General features: G+C 38.3%; 1 protein-coding gene across 4 annotated transcripts in view; it reads left to right on the top strand.

The window, feature by feature from the left end:
- The window catches only part of LOC120860892 (dual specificity mitogen-activated protein kinase kinase 5), a 263,217-nt gene that overhangs the window by 39,638 nt on the left and 209,685 nt on the right, over positions 1–13,894 (top strand). For all 4 annotated transcript variants that reach the window (XM_040236605.1, XM_040236604.1, XM_040236606.1 and 1 more), the window contains 4 exons: positions 449–518; positions 4,570–4,610; positions 5,607–5,674; positions 12,998–13,046. In XM_040236605.1, the coding sequence (XP_040092539.1) occupies positions 449–518; positions 4,570–4,610; positions 5,607–5,674; positions 12,998–13,046 (228 nt within the window). The remainder of the gene's footprint in view (positions 1–448; positions 519–4,569; positions 4,611–5,606; positions 5,675–12,997; positions 13,047–13,894) is intronic.

The raw sequence follows: 13,894 nt of genomic DNA, 5'->3' as shown, positions 1-13,894 counted from the left end.
TCCATTGTCTGTATATTTTATATACAAAGATGAATAATGTTTGATTAACTGCCATATAGGTCCAAACTGAATATGAGGCATCTCCATTTTGCTTTGTAAAGTCCAGGGAAAAAGAACAAAAGTCAATTTGAGAAATTTCTACTAAAATACTTTGTGTCATTTTTAATATATATCATTTTCAAAACATTTTTAAAGATGAGATACTAACCTAAAGTCTTAATCAGCCATTTTTACTCTTAAAGACAGTGTGAAGGATAACACTATACTGGACTTTCAGTTCTGAGTATCCACTATAGTCAGTTTGATGTGCAAATAGAGAAAAAGAATTCTCTAGGCTGATATGTATGTACCAGCAATTTACAAAAGTACTGTGAATTAAACAACCCATAAGTGTCTGTTCCAGTGTTCATACATTACTGAGTAATCTCTTTCTATAATCTCTTTGCAGTATTATTCTACAATAATGGAACAGCAAGTAAATGGACAGTTAATAGAGCCTCTGCAGATATTTCCAAGAGGTAATGTTGAACAAATTCTAATCAACAATGATTATTTCAGCAAACTGTTTCATCAACAGTTATGTTTTCCAAAGGTTTAAATGCACATAACATGATGTTTAGCTCTTAATTTGAAAAAAACAAAAGAAGTATTCATTACCATGGGGATAGCAGGCTATATTATAGTTATGGCAGATAAAATATCTAATTTAGTAGAGTAAATTAAACTAACTAGATTGTTTTTTGTTTTTGAAGTGCATACTTACATTCACTTAAAGAACTCTTTGGGGGTCCACATGGTTTCTAAACCAAGGAAAATGAATGACTTTAATTTTGGATATTTATAAATTGTGGCTCATGATGGTAGCCAGAGTTGCTATTAAGGAGAAAGCTTTCAGCTAGCGTAGAAGCCATGATTTACTAAAGGGTTTTAGGAGAGATATTTTGGTGGAATGTTTGGTGCTGGATTTTTGGGGGGATACATCTTCTAAATAATTGAAAATCCTCCTAAATAGGAATTTGATTGTTAAGAGTGAGTCTTGGTGAGTCAAATCATTTGTTTTTCCCTTTAGGTTTGATAGTACTAGCCTTGTAACAGATATGATTGCTCAACTGTATATAAATGTTTCCTCAAAGTTTGAATAATGGTGAAAAAGAACAGTTTAATTATATAAACCATTAAGTCTTTCACCCATTATACATTGCCCTACTTGGAAGTCTGTGTTTTCTAACTGATGAAACAGATAAGATTTCTCTGAGTCTTCTAGAAATAGCTTAGTTAAAATAATTGGAAGTTAAACTTTACCTTTGTTAACTGATACTGTACAAATAATCATGGTATGAGTGTTCCAATTAGGCATTCTAGACTTTCATTATCTGTAACTCTCTGAAGTTTAAATGGCTCAGTTAACCAGTAGACTGCTATTTGCACTGATGAAGTCTCCAAAGGCAGCTGCCTCGGCCAGCCCATGAGAAGGTCTGGGTTCAAGAGTAATGCTATTCTTTTAGCATTAAGGTGGGCAGCCGGCTTAGGAATATTTAGTAAAGTATTGATAATAACTTATTAAAGAGCTAAGTAAGTAAATAAAACTTGGCCATTGATAACATGTCTGAAACAATTATGATTAATTCAGTTCTATTGTACCTGAAGACTAAAACTTGAAAAAGAAAAAAAAAAAGAGGAAAAATAAGTTGCCATTTCTATGTATCAGGCCAATAACAGGATGCAAATTATTTCTTAACAAGACAAGAGAATTTGGGGAAATTTCAGAACTGTTTTTCCATGAGGAATGTTTTTTTTTTTTTACTAGCCGAAATCATTTCCATAAATTGCTTTCCTGCTTTATAACTTTATAGCTCTCTTGTAGCAAACTCTAGTACAGTACCCTGGATTATTGTAATTCTAATGCCTTGGGCCTTCATTTCTTTTCTCCGATAGTATTTACTTCTCTTCATCCAGAATCTTTCCAGGTTCTCTTTGTTTCCTTTTATCTTGTGAACAGTCCCTGTCAGTCTCCCTGTCCATACCATCGTGCCCGTCCCATGATAATAACAGCCATTTTTAGAGATCTTCTCTGTTCAGGCACTAATATTGCTTTGTTTCCTGCCTATTATTGCTTTCATGTTAGAGTTGAGAATATTTAGGTCCAGAGACATTAATTAACTCTAGTGTTAGTTGCCCAGTCGTGTCCGACTCTTTCCGATTCCATGGACTATAGCCTGCCAGGCTCTGTCCATGGAGTTCTCCAGGCAAGAATACTGGAGTGGGTTGCCATTCCCTTCTCCAGGGGATCTTCCCAAACCAGGGATTGAACCCTGGTCTCTTGCATTGCAGGCAGATTGTTTCAGATTCTGAGCCACCAGGGAAGCCCACTCACTCTAGAGACACACAGTTTTTAAGTGGTTAATGTACCCTTTGAATAAGAATTTTGTTTAAGTTGTAATTTGCTTAAAGTAGGAGGGCTATTTGCTCTTATACAGGTTAAACTATTAGTAGAGTGTGTATGAGGGTAGTCTGGAGGACTTGATACGAGTATGGAGAAAAGTATGTTGTAGGGAGGAGATTCTTAAAAGAAAATATGTTAGATATGAGTGTTACATGTAGTCCTAGCACAGAATCTGCTGTTGTTGTTGTCTATCTTAGTCTATTAGTCTCCAGTTAACAGAATTAGCCTTCAATGAGAAGAATGTATTAGCTTCCAGTACATTATTAAATATAGTTCTTCCATACCACATTTAAGTTTTTTAAAGTATGAGACTCAGTCTCCCTGTCTCTGTGGTTTTGTAGATACTGTTGTATAACTCTTTTTAGTTTTCTACTTTTTTTGCATATTTATCTACATAAAGTATAGATTTTATACAATTTTATTTTTATGTAATTTAATATATATAATTTTATGTTAGATTTATATGAATTTGGAGTTTATGGAAATTTTAACAGTTAAGAGTTAGACATTAGATATGTTACTGAGTCTACTGGGTCTACTGAGTTGATGAGAGGCTCTCAGGCCCCATGTTATAAAGAATCTCTAGACTGAGCAAATCAGAAGGACAGGAGAAAATGATTCTGTTCTAACAACAGGTCTTCTCATTCCAAGTGGCACAATTGTGTTGGATAGTAACTTCCCTGCTCAGGACTGAGTGCTCTTTGTAGTTAAAAGATATGTTAACTATTAATAAGCATGAAAAGTCACTGACTTGATAGTAACTTCTGACTCTACAATTTTAGAAAATTAAGGTTACTGTGTTTTTTGAATACTGTTTAGATTTCTAGTTACAGAAAGATTAGTTATAGTAAAGATTTAAGAAGCCAATTGAGGAGCAAGGCAGATGTTAAGGTACCAGATAAGAGTTGATGCCTGTCTCTAATTCCTTAGTTAGTCACTTCCTTACTAAATGAAGTTTATAAATGCACTGGTACTTCAGAGGAAGTGCTCTGAAGTATTTTCTTAGGATGTATTAATGGTCCCTAAAGGACCAGGCATCAAGTGTATGTGACTGTTGTTTTGTTCAAAAAGTTAATTTCCATTCTAAGGAAAGAGGATTTGGAGTCTTAATTTTAATGTATTTTAGAAAAACAAATAAAAATGCTTTATTGAGGTTTAGATTTTTTTAAGGAAAATAACATAATAAATTTGAATATGCTTGAAATACACAAAACTAAAGCAATCGATGTGCTTTGTAATTATTACCTACATCATCATCTTATTTAACAGCTCTATTTCTTGTCAGAAACAGAGGGAAATACATGTACATCTGAGAAAGGAGCAAAAAAAAAAAAAAAATCAGATTCATCCTTCCCCAAACAATCAATCAAAATTGACGGCCCCTTAACATATAATATGTAGGACACTGTAGTTTTCAGATGGAAGCAGCCTATATAACATGGACACAAAGCTCTTTATTTTTTAAAATCTGATGAAGAAGCACTTACTGAATTGGAAAAGTGTTGTACTAATCTGTAACTCAAGATGATGTAAAGAAATTAATGTTATTTTTCCTGGTACTGCTTTATCTTTAGACTTAAATATTAATAAATGTCAAGATTTGTAAGAAATGTGACAAAATTAATGATACCTCTGTATTTAGCAAATTTGACTACTTATTGCTATGCAAACTAGTATTCAAACTTGAATATTTCATAGAATCTCTAGCAATCTTTTTGGCGTTAAAAGACCCTCCTCCCTCTCCTCTCCAAAAACCCTAGCTATTTTCATTGTAGAATAAGTGATAGCAGATATACGATGTAATAGAGTGAGGAAAGATTGCAGAAATTTGAATTATGAAAGGAAACTAATCATTTTAGCTCAGTTAACTTGATTTTTATATGTTTTAAGCAGAAATTGGAATTTATATGAGGCGGTGTCAGAAAGCTCTTTGCATTTATAAATGCTCACTCCTGCAAGTTAAAAACCCTGGTTCATAATTCCCACTCTGGGTCTTGGGAGCCACTTTTCAATCATTTCTCTCTGCTAATTTTGGTGTCACCCTCATTTCTTTTTAAACGATTCATTTTGAGCAAATTTGTAAATGGCCCTGATGTGTTCTACAATTTAGTCAATTACTGTTTCAGCCTGCAAGCCTCCTGGGGAACGGAACATACATGGCCTGAAGGTACGAATTTCAATAATTGTTTCAGTAAAGTTAGATGGATTTGTAATGCTGTGTTCCACTTATTGAAATGTCAAATAAAACTGCACTTTCTCAAGCTCTGACAAGCGATCCTTTTTTTTTTTTTTAAATGGGATGTGGAGGGGGAGTCATCTGTAGTATTTGTTCAATATGTGTGTGTGTGTGTGTGTGTGTGTGTGTGTATGGGATTTGATCCCAAATTTTTAAAAACCTTTTTATTTTTGGAATTGTTTTGTTGGTCTGTTTTTTCAGGATGATCCTGGCTACTGATCTGCACAAAGATTTATTTGAGTGAAAATATAGACTTCATTTCGGTGATTAATTAAGCACATAAGCATATTGCACACAGAATACCCCCCTCTTCTTTTGACATGTTTATGATGGAAACATATATCTATTTAATGTCCTTTCATTGTTCTGCGTATTTTAAATTCTAGATTTCTGCTTAAGGCTTTACATTTAAAAGAAAAACTGGCTATTGTATTAGACTCAAGTGTTTTATAATTAATTACTTGGACCTCATTTTTCAATGAATAAGAGACATTTTGCAACATTCTGCCTGGTTTTAGAGGTGGAGGGATATGATAATGTGAGATTCACTATTGGCCCTTGGATGTATTCTTAATATACTTTTTTAAATACATTGTTTTTTATATAAAACAAAAAGAAACAGTGAACCAAATTTCTTCTCTAGAATTGAATTCAGTTCTAGACAGTGAATTGAAAATTTCCCATTTATCTCTCCCTTTTTTTTAGCACTATTTAAATATTTGAATAATGGCAGAAGCAAAGTATTATATAATATACAGGTTGTACATTTTTTGTAACCTATATACCGAATAGACTCCAACCATGGGTTGGTCTAGCAACAAGCTAATTAACCTTCATAGTGAAATGAGAAATTTGTGGCAAATTATAGGTTAATTAGAACTGTGTCCTCAGAACACAGACTGATCAAGATTCTTTCTTTACTTGTAGGTGAATACCCGGGCTGGACCCTCTCAACACAGCAGCCCAGCAGTCTCAGATTCACTTCCAAGCAATAGGTGAGAGCACGCAAGTAAAATGTGCCCGTAAGCATGATTATCTACAGAGCTGAGGGTGGGGAAGAGGCTTGTGGGATGACACCTCTTTTCCATAAGACCACAAAAGTGTGTATGTGGCTAAGAAGAAATCTGACCAGCTAAGTAACCCCAGCTTTGGTATTGACTGAAAAGAAAGGACCTCATAGAGAAAGATAAAATTAAACAAGTTGAACTGTTAATTTTGATCTGTGGAGTGGTTTTCCTTCAGCCTCCAAATTATACAGAACCAGAAAATTCAGTGTCTTTGACCGTTTCATGCTCTGATGATCTGGTTTGTAGGTTGTATAATACTTATTATTTCTGTCTTGCTTTTCCATCTTTTGGCAGTATGATGTTCCATTGACACTTCCCCAGAAAGAGACAAGGAAAGAGTAAGGTAGTGAAATTTAAATTGACCAGCCATGTTGTTCATTTTTGTACCTTTGGTTATATAAGAAATTGAGGTATTTTAGAAGGAAGACAGTTTTCATTAATTCATTCTGATGTTGTCCCAGACTGGGATGGATACTCAAGACTTGAACCTCTGCAAAGTGTTCTTCTGACAGGCCTGAGAACTCACTTCTAAAAGATGAAGGTCCTCAAGTAGACTGACGTGCTTAAGCCGAGAGAAATCTAGGTCTTGTTTGTCATACATTCAGTTATTCTGCTGGTGGACGACATCTTATTATTGTGCTTGAAGATGACACCTGAAGGTGCTTGTTCTGTGTGTTTGTGTTCACACTGGTGACTGAAAAGCTATCGCAGAGCCAGATCCACCCTTCCATTGTGTGCCCTGGTCTTCCTGGGTTTAGGGCAGTACTCAGTGCTGGCAGAGCCCTCATCTGCTGAGATGTAGCTTAGGCTTCTACTTTCCCTTCCATGCCCCTCCTTACCCCCTCCACTCAGATCTTGGTTCTTTCGCAGCTGGGCTTTACTGCAGGTAGCATCTCTCCTCTTGACTCTTTCTTTGCTCTCCTGTCCCCTCCCCAAAAGTCGCTTCCTTGTTGTTTTTTTATGGCGTCACTAGATCTTACCCACAGCTTTCCTGCTGTGAACATGCTACCCTTGAAGTGTGTTTCCTCTTTAAGCAATTTATTCTTTGTTAAAATACAAAAAAAAAAAAAAAAAAAACCACCCACAAAAAAAAATAAATAAAAAAAATAAAATAAAATACATCCACTGGTTTTTCACCAGTGGATCATCTGTCTCCTGGGCCTGAGGGGTAGTTCTTTTAGTCCTTATCCAAGTGCTTGGCCCTGCTCAGCAATGCTCTGAAGCCTCTCTTTTCATGCTTGTTGGGTACGTGAGCCATGGCCACTGAGTAGAGGCATGGGGACTGAGGGTCACTTGTTACAGTCCACTCAAAGAGGGCAGGGCCTTTAATCATTACCACCACTTCTAGAAAAAATGATGTTCAGACAGACTATGAGCCTTGAGTGAAAGCAAGGATTTTTCCTGGTGTTTTAGGTCAAAGTTCATCATGGTATAAAAAGCTAGATGAAGCTGAGAAAGATGATAAGACAGAAAAGCAGTACGATAAATTTTCAGTTCTCTCAGATTTGATTTTCAAAGTGAGTTAGCTTGGCTTTTAAAAGACTGTCATTTGTATTCACAAAGTGTATAATCTCTGAGTTGGAAAGAGACTGGCTGATCTAGTGGTTCTCAGCTCTTTGTTGTAGCGTCTTCCTTTAGGGATATGACAGCTTCCCAGATAGTAATGGTAGTTTGCTCCAAGAGAGATTTTTGTTATGGGAGGAGTGTAGTTGGAGAAGTCCTACAGGTAATTTTAATGTACCACCCTAGGTTGGCCATTTTCTGTGCCGTATTGGTAACTAATCAGAAGTATTTATTGAGTGCTTCCTAGTTATTTGGTGTTGTCCTACCCACTAGGAATACATTGTGATCCTTATTCTCTGAAGTATGCTAATAGGAATATAAGACCACCCTACAGTTTGCAAATAATTATACTTTACAATCATTGTTAGGAAGAAAACAAGCAGATTTTAAAGTGAAAGAACTCTGGGCAGGCATGTGTTTAGATCTGAACTGGGTATCAGAAGTGGGAGGAGGCAGTGACATTCCATTCCGGCCTGAAGGGTGAGAAGGACCTAGCCACATCCAGAGCCAGAGAAGGGCATGTCAGAGGGGCGGGAGAGCATCAGTGAAGGCCCGGGGGTGGTAAAGGAGCTTCATGTGTTTGGAAGGAGGCCAGTGAGGCTGGAACACAGGGAGGGCTGCTGGGCTGGGGGAGGGCATGAAGAGGTGGGGAGCGCAGTAGGAGTGATGGGAGAAAATGAGGTGACAGGAGCCAGATCAGGTGGGGCCTGGTGTCTGAGTTTTCCTCTCAGTGTATTGGCGAGCCGTCAGATGACTTTTAGCAGAAGAGCACCAGGGCCAGCACTGTGTTTGCAGAAGACTCTTGCCTGTGGTGTGGAGCAGGAGAAGGAGAGGCCCCCATCTAATCCAGCCCTCCCTGGGTTCCTGACTCCCCTCTCCTTGCCAAATGGTCATCCAGGCGCTTCCGAAACATCCCTGTGGCAATAACGCCCTTTATTGGCTGAAGTACTTGTTTTATGTTCATGTAGCCATGTCTCAGAACATTCTTTTTCATGAGCTGAGCTTTGTGTCCTTTTAGGACCCACTTGTAAAGACTGAAGGAAAGTTATGACCAACCTAGATAGCATATTAAAAAGCAGAGATATTACTTTGCCGACAAAGGTCTGTCTAGTCAAGGCTATGGTTTTTCCAGTGGTCATATATGGATGTGAGAGTTAGACTGTGAAGAAAGCTGAGCACCGAAAAATTGATGCTTTTGAACTGTGGTGTTGGAGAAGACTCTTGCGAGGCCCTTGGACTGCAAGGAGATCCAACCAGTCCATCCTAAAGGAGATCAGTTCTGGGTGTTCATTGGAAGGACTGATGCTGAGGCTGAAACTCCAATACTTTGGCCACCTCATGTGAAGAGTTGACTCATTGGAAAAGACCCTGATGATGGGAGGGGATTGGGGGCAGGAGGAGAAGGGGATGACAGAGGATGAGATGGCTGGATGGCATCACCGACTTGATGCACATGAGTTTGGGTAGACTCCGGGAGTTGGTGATGGACAGGGAAGCCTGATGTACTGCCATTCATGGGGTCTCAAAGAGTCAGACACGACTGAGCGGCTGAACTGAACTGAACTGTAAAGACTGAGTTTAGCCCTCTGAACAGGGCTCTTCCCTCTTCTAGGTGATGCATCTACCAGTCATCTTCCCACCAAACAGACTTCTAGATTTCTTGTCTCAGTAAATTCTCCCACATCCACCTGGATGCAAACTCCAGATGACCTGCCAGGCATCCTTCACTGCTTTCTGGGTCACTCTTAGCCCCACATCCAATCAGTCCCTACATTTTGTAGGTTCTGCCTTCTGAATCACTGTGAAGTCTGTCTGCTTGCCAGCATCTCTGTTTCTGCAAAGGTAGATCAGGCTCCTTCGACCATTACTACACCCTCCTAATAGCTCCCCACTGCAGTACCTCCTCCACGGTGCAGCCAGTGTGATCTTGCCGATGGGTGTTTTGAGCCCCTCATTCCCCACTTTACTGATCCATGTAGGCTTTAGAACCAACTGTAGCTTCCACAGCAGGTAAGCCATGGACTCCCACATTTGGGTCCTCTGCCCACTGTAGCCCTCTGGCCTGCCACTCCCCATACCCCTTCCAGTTGATGCTCCAGCTTTGCTGATGAATACATGGCACCCTTGATGGGTCACATTCCCTCTTACTACTGGGCCTTCACATCTGTTACTGTCTCTTTCCTGCTTTCTTCTTTTAATCCACTCCCTCCTTTGCCTTCATCCTGGCTAACCTTGGTTATCTTTCAGGAACAAAGCTGTTGTCTTCTTCTGAAAACTGTCCCTCATTATTGCCCACCTCCTTGTCTATGCCAGGTATCCCTTCTATGAATTCCCATTATCTCCCAGTGCTTGCTTTTACTATAATGGTTAGCACATTGTATTGTAATCACTTCTGTCCCCCAATAAATTCTGTACTCTTTGAGGGCAGTGATGATTGCATATTCATTATTTTTTAAAAAAGATTATTTTATTGACGTTGATTTACAGTGTTGTATTAATTTCTGTATAGTAAAGTGTTAAGGTGTATATATATATATACACACACATATACTCTTTTTCATATTCTTTTCCATTATGGTTTTCAGTAGATAAAGAACATGTGGTACATAGATAAAGTGGAATGCTACTCAGCCATTGTTGAACCCTAGTTCTCAGCATGATGCTTTACACATAGGTGATAGTTAGTCAGTACTGCTTGAATAAATGAGTAGACAGATTCATTTATATTCCCTCTAGGTTTTGTCTCTGAATTAAATTCTCCCAACTCATTCAGCTTTTCTGCTACATTATTTCTAGTCCCCTCACCCTTTCACTCTTCTTTGAATATCTCAGTGTCCCCTTAAAGTGTCATACCCAGGTGACATACCCAGGTAGTATCACACTTAAATTTTAAAGGATCTTTTAAAGTGAATTTTAGATAGCTCAAGTCACAGTTACCAGATAAAACACTGAGTCAATTGGGGCACAAAGAAATTGCCAGCATATATAAATGTAATTTTTTACCAGATCAAGTTGGTAGCCAGATATTGGCATAATGAATGAAATCAGTTTTTTCCTCTGTTACTTTTAAAGCATGAATTGGTCTTTGCCTTAGGTGGATGACTGTTTATTAAATTGAGCTTACGGGACTTACCTGGTGGTCCCATGGCTAAGACTCTGAGCTCCCAGTGCAGGGGGCCTGGGTTCAATCTCTGGTCAGGTAACTAGAGATCCCATATGCTACAACTAAGAGTTTGCATGTTGCAACTGAAAGATCCCACATGCTGCAACAAATACCTGGCATAGCCAAATAAATAAAATTTTTTTTAATTGAGTTTACTCATTCACATGGTGTTCCTAGGCCATAATTAACTGAGTTCAAGTCCACTGCCAAGCATGACCTTTCCTGAACATCTTGGCTTTCTCCTATAAAATTAGGATGATTAAATTTTCCATCTATCTACTGCTGGTGTTTAGAAGATTGATGAAGTTGTATTAAGGAATCACGTTTTGTTTCTTGGATGAAAGGTGTTGTGTAAATGCAATGAATCAAAATGTTATTATTTCAGGTTGCATGACATAATGGAATATCTGTAGAGAAACATTGCCTGGGCATTGTTTGGTTATTTCTGTTTTTATAATAATTGCAAATATTAAATTGGGACTATTTATGGGAATATAAGGATCCAAATGTTTTCCAGGGAAAAAAAAGTGTATTTATGTTAGAGAGAGAGACTAGAGTGATCTTGAGCAAGGTCTGTACCTTGGGTTTCTTTATATATGAGAAGTAAGTCCACTCTACAGGGTATAGCCACAGGGGTATAGTTATTGTGAGCATTAGATCAGGATACTGCTGCTGCTGCTGCTAAGTCGCTTCAGTCGTGTCCGACTCTGTGCGACCCCATAGACGGCAGCCCACTAGGCTCCCCCGTCCCTGGGATTCTCCAGGCAAGAACACTGGAGTGGGTTGCCATTTCCTTCTCCAATGCATGAAAGTGAAAAGTGAAAGTGAAGTTGCTCAGTCATGTCTGACTCTTAGCGACCCCATGGACTGCAGCCCACCAGGCTCCTCTGTCCATGGGATTTTCCAGGCAAGAGTACTGGAGTGGGGTAAATAATAGCATTTAGCACAATGCATGGCACATGCTCATCACTTGGGAAATAGTAGAGTCTGTTATTTTATTTTCAGCTGGTCTCATTTTAGGCAGTTATTTTATTTTTTTAATATATTTCAGATTAAGTCCTATTCTGGAGAATTCTTAACTGCTGCTTAGTGCATGAATTCTTAGACTTGGGAGGATGTTATTAAAGTTTAGAATCATTGGTTGAAGACACATTTTATAAAGTCTGGGGAATATAGAGACTAGGGGCCCATAGTTTTCATTTGAGAAATTTAAGAAGTATTTATTAAGAAAAGTAATTATAACTTGGAATGGTGAGTGTGGTCAAACTTAAAGTCTGAGGTTTTCTCAAATATAACTTATTAAGGGTAACAAATGAATGTGTGTGAGTGTGTGTGTGTGTGTGTGTACTACCATATAATAACAACCAGTGTAATGACCACCATTTATCAAACACTTAGTATGTGTCAAGTCACTTGGCTAGGCTCAAGGGTGAGAAGGAAATGGAATATATAGAGATGTGAGTAAGATGTGGTCTGTGTTCTCAGGGAGCTTCCAGTCTGGGAAAGGGTGTGGAGGAAAGAAAGACATCTGCAGATAACTACCAAAGGGAAGAGTTAGTTTGGCAGATGGGGAGAGGGTTAGAGTAGATAGATTAAGGATAGAGTTAACACACTTTAAATTTCAATTAAAACATTGATGGGACAAGGTACTATTTTATACACCACTCTACTAATTGAGTGAATGTGTACAGGTGTAACTCAGTATGAAGCTAGAAGGACTTCATAACATCCTTTGGCCACTTTCCCTAAGCTCATCCATATAAATTTTTACATAGTCATATATTCCAGAGAAGAACATTCCCATTTGTCTTACATAATTCTGGAAACTGACTCTCATACCTGTAGGAGAAGAAAGGAAACAGAAGGCAGCTAAAATTGATTCAATGCCTCTGTGTACAGAACCCAGTGCTAGGCTTTTTGTCGTATTTAATCTTCTTGGTTGCACTATGACATTGATATTTCTCCCACTTTATAGAAAGAGGAAATTGAGATTTAGAGAGGCTAAGTATCTTGTTCCGGAGCACACAGTGAGTAAATACTGCGATTATTTCTGCTACACATTTGCTTCTCAGGAAGCTGAATTGTAACTCTTAACTATAATAAAAAAAAATCAGAACTTAAATTATTTTATCTTTTTGAAGTTCTGTAGTCTTTGCTCTGAACATTCTAAGAGTGCATTCTTAAGTGCTTGGTAGTGCTCAGCATAAAATAGCCACTGAAAGGCTACCCCGAAACAGCAGAACTAACAGCAAGGAGAGGTCTCTGAAGTAGTCTGTGCAGCAGTCTAGCTTCATTATTATAGTAGGCTTCTTTATTGCTTTAGATTACCAACGGGCTTCAGTCTCTTACTGATGCCTGTGCCATTTGGCTAGTTACTTTAGAAAATATTTTACGTAGGGATAAGGATGTCAAAAGTGTAGTCTATATCTACACCTAAAGCAAAAGTGTATTTTAGTCTAGAACGTTCAGTGTTGTTCAGAGGTGTTAATGAATTTGCTATTAAAAACTATGCCTTTCCTTTTCAGCTTAAAGAAGTCTTCTGCCGAACTGAAAAAAATATTAGCCAATGGCCAGGTAGGTTTCATTACAGATTAAGATTTTCTGGTAGTAGTAACTTAGTGCTGTCTAGGTTTTTTAAATCCATAAACTTAATAAACAGATAAAGGGTCTATAAATTTCTTCTTGTCATAAGTGAATTACATGGCTTAATTTGATTGGCAGAACAATTTGCAGCACGTTTTTCAAACTGTGCTAATGGGTTTCACTCCCAGCAGATTGAAGTACCATGCACACACCCTGCTGCCAGCTCAGGGTAAAAAAAGTTAATCAGTTCTGAACAAGTGTGTCAACCCATGGGTTGTTGAAATGGCCCTGCATCCTGAGGTGACTGTTTCTTTCATTATCTTTAGGGAGAAAAAGAAAAACTGTTAACTTTCTCACCTTAGTTCCTTCTTTTGTCCTGAAACTAACACTGGCTTTTTAGAGGAACAGAGTCACAGCAGACCTTTGCCATTTAAAATTCCTGGCCTTCAGGAACCCTCAGTTTGTCCAGTTGACTGGTCATCCAAAGCAGAATGACCTCCTCCCATCAGTGAGGGACAAACGGGCCTGCAGGCCAGTTATTTCTCACTAATTTTGATTCAAGTAAATGGACACATCTGAAATAGTATTGTGCTTTTAAACATACACTGGTAAATTAAGCTACCTACAGGGTCCTCGATTCTTCAATAGCAACATAAATGCGCTTTAATGTTTGTTATAGAGGAAGCCCTTTGATAGCCTTGGAGGCAGGCGCCTGTCCATTGCGATCAAGCCTGCCTATTAGGCTCTATTGACTGAGACATCTGTGTCACCGCAAATAAAAGACTCTTATTGATTTTCTTAACTGCTGTTCACTTCCCGTCCATGTTTCGAAGGCTGAA

Source organism: Oryx dammah, unplaced genomic scaffold, assembly GCF_014754425.2.
Source record: "Oryx dammah isolate SB20612 unplaced genomic scaffold, SCBI_Odam_1.1 HiC_scaffold_11209, whole genome shotgun sequence".
Taxonomy (NCBI): Eukaryota; Metazoa; Chordata; class Mammalia; order Artiodactyla; family Bovidae; genus Oryx; species Oryx dammah.
Note: the sequence above shows the minus strand (reverse complement) of the source record. Positions and strands in the feature narration are given on the sequence as shown.